The sequence below is a fragment of the Barbatula barbatula genome, assembly GCF_947034865.1.
Source record: "Barbatula barbatula genome assembly, chromosome: 24".
In the NCBI taxonomy this organism is placed as follows: domain Eukaryota; kingdom Metazoa; phylum Chordata; class Actinopteri; order Cypriniformes; family Nemacheilidae; genus Barbatula; species Barbatula barbatula.
This window is the reverse complement of record NC_136787.1, coordinates 5520892-5527280: the sequence shown is the minus strand read 5'-3', so window position 1 is coordinate 5527280 and position 6389 is coordinate 5520892. Positions and strand designations below refer to the sequence as shown.

The 6389-nt window shown below is 42.7% G+C and overlaps 1 protein-coding gene across 2 annotated transcripts; it reads right to left on the bottom strand.

Annotated features, from left to right (window-relative positions):
• Nucleotides 1-366: 366 nt before the first annotated feature.
• fstb (follistatin b) lies at nt 367-6334 on the bottom strand (the record flags this gene model as incomplete). Of its 2 annotated transcripts, XM_079448693.1 has the most annotated exons (6): nt 1030-1109; nt 2512-2742; nt 3042-3266; nt 3378-3596; nt 3939-4130; nt 4751-5006. In XM_079448693.1, the coding sequence occupies 6 exons, from the start codon at nt 5004-5006 to the stop codon at nt 1030-1032; spliced, it is 1203 nt and encodes a 400-aa protein (XP_079304819.1). The 2 variants fall into 2 exon arrangements, with proteins under 2 accessions (XP_079304818.1, XP_079304819.1); XM_079448692.1 differs by having other exon boundaries at nt 367-2742; nt 4751-6334.
• Between the last annotated feature and the right edge of the window lie 55 nt (nt 6335-6389).

Sequence of the window (6389 nt, the reverse complement as noted above, 5' to 3'; positions counted from 1 at the left end):
TGTGGGAGAGACAGTGCGTGTCTGACACAGATAACTGAGGGTTTAAATGAAGAGTAAACATCCAGCGAATCCCTGCCAAACAAAGAGGTGCTGTTGCTTTCCTTACCAATTAGTCCTGTCTGTACGACTTCCTGGCAAATTGAGTTTCCACGCTTCAACTCAGACAGTTCTGGTGGCTTCTGTACAACTTTTGCTTTGTGTGTGTGTGTGAGATCTCAACCTGCCTGCGACTGGCAAGAAATAACAAATGTACTTTCTAAGGATTCAATCTGAGGACTGTGTAAAACATTTGCATTTATACAGATTTGGATATTTTTAGGATTGCTTCGTTACATTAGAAATTGAAGTACATAAGAGACATTCTTTCCATTCTAACTCTTTATAGGGCATCTTTAGGCATGACATCAATACATTAAACATTAAAAATCAAATGCAAAACTATAAAATGTATAGCTGGATCTCTGAAATGAAGAGATAAATAATATATGGAAGATAAACAGTGCGAAGATCGATATAGTGAGTCCTACACAATACATGAATAAAAAGTGAAACATTTTGAGATCTTACATAACACTCTAGAAAACCAAACGCATCGACTTTCATCACTTGTGTAACATTCATTTTGCAACACGTGGAGAAAAAAAACACATTTACTAACAAAGGTCAGCTTGGATTGTAAACAGAGCTATGGAAATACATTTATTAGTGGACATTAGATATCAAATAAATAAAACATGCACCCTTGCTGCAGATATTTCATTTGGATAGTTGACAAAAGTCTTTGTCTGTTTGTTTGTTTTTTCCACAAGATGCAACGGGGTAACATTGCATGTTATAATAAATACTTTCAAAAATGAGAAAGACAAGACACAACTCATTTATTCAGACTATAAAGGTATAAATAAGAAGGCGAAATTGCATAAATAAACATCTAAAACAATAAGCGTCTTCTATGTGGCCATGGAAAATAAATAAGAGTACAAGTATGTACATTATGAACATGACTCATGTCCAGATCATGGTGGTGGTTTATCCAGTCAATAATAGTGATAGATGGCTATAATCCATGTAATCTTCATCCGTGTCTTCTTCATAGATCTCCCATAGAGCTTTTAAGAGATGCTTCCTGCATGACTTTAAAAAGATTTCTGCATCTTTCTACCAAAGCAGGATGCTTTGCAATTCACGTAAGGTCACATCTTAAGAGCGAAAGGAGAGGATGGGATGGAGTTTTGAGGTGTTTATGCCTGAACACAGACAGAAAGGGACTCTATGGAACGGTGCCCTACCTCTGCCTTCTATTAGCGTTGACAATTTCGTCTATTCTACTTTACAAAATAAAACAAAAGCGAGCGAAGAAACATTACCTAATCCCTTCTTGTAAACAAAAATAGTGTCAAGCTTTTGGAAATGCGAAATGATTTGTCAATACCACACACAAAGCCGGCCGGGCAAAGATGTTTCCAGTTTGCGTCATTAGTTCGTGTTCTAGCTAATCATTTTACCGTATAAACAAGTTTATAATAAACATAAAGTCGCAAACAGTCACATTTTTTCCGCATGAGATTTGCTAGACCTTCTGCGAACAGTTCAAGGTTAGAAAGGAGTTCTGCTTTGGAGACGTTTTACATACAGTACAAAGAAATCCTCTTGGAAAAATGGCTTTATAGTTTTTGTATTAGAAATAGTTTAACATAGAAAACAAGAACAAAACACAAGTAATGTCATTATCACATTGGTATGCGTCAAATGCAAAAAATGGAGTCCCTTTACACAAAGACGATAGTGCTCGGCAAGTTGAGAGTTAGCTACGATTTTGCAAAGTCTCATAAATTCATTTCTTACATTTGCCTCTACATTAGACTTTATGAGGACATACTTTTACCAACCATATAAAACACACAGCATACTTTCCATTTGTTTCAAATACTTCGAAATATTTAACAGAAACATATCAATATATTAAAAAGATGAAGAATTCACAACAGGAACACGTCTGCCCCGCATTTTAAATATTAGTGGCATTTCATTTCTGTCCTCTGTATTGCAGCACTATAATGGCACCAGGTTCAATTTGAGAGGCAGAGACAACGGCTTGATTCACAAACCGACTTTGTGTCCCCATGTCCCTTTCCACATGATTTGTCAATTCCGTCAGTCTAGACATTTCCGCCAGTGATGCATAGACAGTGTAACCAATGCGGAAGAGCAGAACGTTCAGAGCCGTCTCGCATTGCTGAATCGCAATCCTTCCATGGATTCTGGGTTAAAACCGAGTCTCTGAACATCTGCTTTCGAAAGTCTCCAGAAAACGTTCTGTGCCACTGAATTGAAACGCGCTTCTTGAATGCGTTGCAGTCGAGGAAGCCCATACAAAGCCACATGCAGCACCAGCTCTCCAACAACGTGCCGCCTCGTATGGAAGGAAGTGTGGTTTTTGATAGGGGAGAAATTAAGGAGATCACGGTTGGGAAGGGTGGATTTTGCGGCTGGATTTAGCATCCTACTTACAGTTGCACGAGCCCGAGTGTTTAACTAAAAGGACGAGACCCGAAGAGCATGCGGCCTGCCTCATAATGCACTCGCTCTGGTAGGTGATGTTGTCGCTGGCGCAAACGCTGTCGCCCGGGCGACTCTCGGAACACGGTTCGTCGCACACCGAGCAGCGTCCTCGTCCCGTCGTCTTCTCCCACAGGCACTTTCGTCCCTCCCGGCAGTTGATTTCTTCGCAGGACCTCACATCTGCGGGCGTTGGATTAGAACACGTTGAACACAAAAATAAGTTGTATGTATTTACAGTATAAGCACGACTTTTTCGATCTCCATTCAGCTGTATTGTTTTCATAAAAGAAACATTAACTGTAGTCCTATTTCGCTCTTGAACTCTATGTGGTTTCATGAGGTATTAAATAACAGAAAGCAGCAACGGTCAGAGCTAACCATGTGAAACATGAATGTGTTATTGCAACAGAAAACACAGTAATGGGAACCACATGTTTTGGAGAGTATTGTGCAAGCACGAGATTCAGTCCGATTCTCACCTATACATTTACCCTCATACGCCACTCCGATGGACCTTCCCAGGATGCAAGTGGCTCTTCTGAGATGGCAGGCGCTGGCGTACACGATCCCATCGTTCCCGCACAGGTACTGCTCGGGCGAGATCACTTCGGAGCAAAGCCGGTTACAGGTTACGCAGTAGGCGTTGTTGGTCTGGTCCAGTACGCACGTCGAGCTTCCAGGACAGCGCACGTCATTGCACGACTCTGTGTACGTAATACAGCTGACATTAATCAAAAGATGCCGTGGACAATGACCTACGTTCTAGGTGACATCAGCGTAAGTGGAGCGAGCAGATTTGACTTTGGATGACGTACTTTTGCATTTTCCTTGGTACTGTACGGTCAGGTCTGGATGTTTCTTGCACTTGGCTCTGAGGAGGGCACATTCGTTCCTGTAAGTTTTCCCATCCGAGCCACACACTGGACCCTTAAAGGTGACGTTGGAGCAGTCTGGGGCGCACACACACCGCGGTTTATTCCTCTTGTTCATTTTGCACTTCTTTCCCGGACCACAGTCCACATTTTCGCAAGTCTCTGTTGAATCAATACAAAGAAGTACATAATCGAATGAGCAATTACGCATTTGTTTTGTTTTTAACAGAATAAATCAAAGCCAATAAACATTACTAATGTTAGGTTTATTTCCAGCAGATGGTACGGCACGGTAAGTCACTTAACAAGTTGCAGAGATGCACTGTATTTTTTCATGCCGTCGCATTCCATACTCAATCTGCTTAATCTTTCCTGTCTGAAATCTTCACAGGCCACCAATCACATTCCTTCAGCTTCAGTTTAACATCTTACAGATGAGCATTGCCAGTTGCTTAAACGATGAAAACCGCAGAGCTTCTTTCTGGTTTTAATCTTACGTGGTACCTTTGCAAGGTATACAGTTGGGTGCGCCGCCATTGAAGATCAGCCATCTGAACAGGGTGTTGTTGGGCACATCTTCTTCTGTCCATGACGTGCCCAGTCGACCGCTCCTGCAGCAGTCCTCTCTGCTCATCCCGGACATGTACAGAACCTGGCATCTTCCGTTCTTGCCCTGCTGAAGCCAGCAGTTGCCGGCTGGAAAGATTCGATCTGTTACCACTTGACACATATAGAGAACTGTTGTGCTCATTTAAAGCACCAATACAAGAGAATGAGACCAATTAAAGCCAACCGGTGCCGAGCATAACCACTTGCTATTGGTTATGACTGTTCTTAGTTTATTAAACAAACAATGAGGAAACGGTTTTGGAGGACTTTGCAAAGTTACTTGGATTGCAGTTTTTATCCTTCTGGATTCTTCTGCCATCTGAAATCACTCAATCTCTTTAGACAAACTGGTTGTGCAGGCATTTTTTATGCCTTGAAAAGTCTGTTGCTTATTCTCTCAGACCGAATTTTTACGCACAACTCACTTATTCCAGAAAGTTTTCACTTATTAACAACATATCTGATTAATTATTAACACCCTCACTTCAAGTCAAAGTTTTAAGTTACAGGAAGTCGGCTTGGTAAAAATGATTCGTATTTCAAGGTTAAAAGCATCATTCGTAAAAACAATATATTCGTTTTACGCACGAGGGGTGCCAGTGCGCGCCCCTTAATGACGCCGATAGAGTCCAGATCAACGCACGAACGGCTCTTGCCTCGCAATATATCTCTCATTCAGCCTTCGCAAAGCATAAACTTCACTTTACCTTGAACTTTCTGCTGTTCCATGAAGTGCGCGAACCATATGAGAAGCGCGATCACGCCCTGGCGGAGCTGCGGGAACTGTAGCATCCTCAGAATGAAGTGGAGACGCGTGTTGGAGAGAGACCGAAAACGGGCTGACAGATGTTGCGCCGATGCTTTGCACTCAGTGACTGTCATACACACGGATTCGGTCTCGCTTTTTAAATCTATATGGGGTCTCGAGTTGGATGCCTGCGGTGGGCGGTCTTCGTAGTTCATAGGGGGGGTGGGGAGAGCATTGTAATAGTTTGCCCACCGACATTTATCAGGTGACATTTGGTAATGTAGGAACTTTCTCTCCTCGTGAGGAGCAGGGTTTGGGAGTGCGGGTCGGATAACTAATTCGGGAATCTGGTTTAATGCGTGGAAATGATGTTTTTGATAGTTGCCAAATAATTGATGTGATCTTTTTAACACGCGTTCAAGTTTAGCGAGATTTGAATGTAATGTAAAAATGTCCTGACATGATTTATGATCACAACTAGAAACATTTACACATAAACGATTGAAACCAAAAAAGAATTGAGTTTCGTGGATGCTCAGGTGCTCTGAGATGAACAATATATGCTATTTGCGTAAGCCCATTTCCAAAAACAACATATTATATTGGCAAGATGTTTAAACACTTATTATTCGCGTCTGGTTTGTTGTAAACTATATGTGCACTTACGTTGCTGGAATGCAACTTTTTCATGCAGTTCAAGCGATAATCTGTTCGAGTGGCCCATTATAGTGACTTTTGGGGGGCAATAATAGACTCAAGGATACGTTGGGTCTACTAATAGTTGAGACAGTTGTTTGGTCGTCCCCGGGGTCAAACCTGTGTATATATAGCACAACAATTCGCCTTCAAAGAAAGCTGTCGGGGTGTTGCGTTACAGCCCGTCTACACCGCGAGCGACGCCAGACACCGAGCTGCTGACATCGCGCAAAAACAAAGCCAACGTGTCAGACTCAATGGAAGAACCACCACTACGACCAAAGCGCGGTCATGGGACGAATAGTTCTCCCGTAATCCTGAAAGTCTCAGGTGGAAACGTCCCTCTATCGGAACACCGGGAGAGATGCGCTCGGCCCTGGACACCCGCTTGCTCCCTCCACACGCTGTTAATAACAAAGAGTTGTGAACAACCGGGACATAAGTTGCACAGCTGTGGTCTGTGGTTACAGATGTCACTGGGTTGATTGAATACCACACAGAATTGTCTTGCTCCACAAAAACACCCATCGGCTGTTCAATAAAGATAACACACGCATTATTATTCACGTTGCGCACCGCTAACTGCGCTATATAATGCGTATTGCGTATTCACAGGGGGATCTAAATTGAATAGGCCTACAAAACAACCTGTTTATTGTCTGATTATTAACATCACCACGGCGTGAATTTGGAGACATCTGCCGGTGGAATTGCATGACAAATAAAACGAGTGGATTTAAATGGCGCAGATTTTCAAGCTACGCTGCGGGGAAAAAACTCTAAAATAAAACACGCGAGTTTACGGACCGTCAAAGCTACAGAGTTGCGAAGCATCCCCGCGATCCTCGTGTTTCCTGGTCAGGAGTCAGCTGACGTCAAGCGGAACCAATCGGATCTCGGCA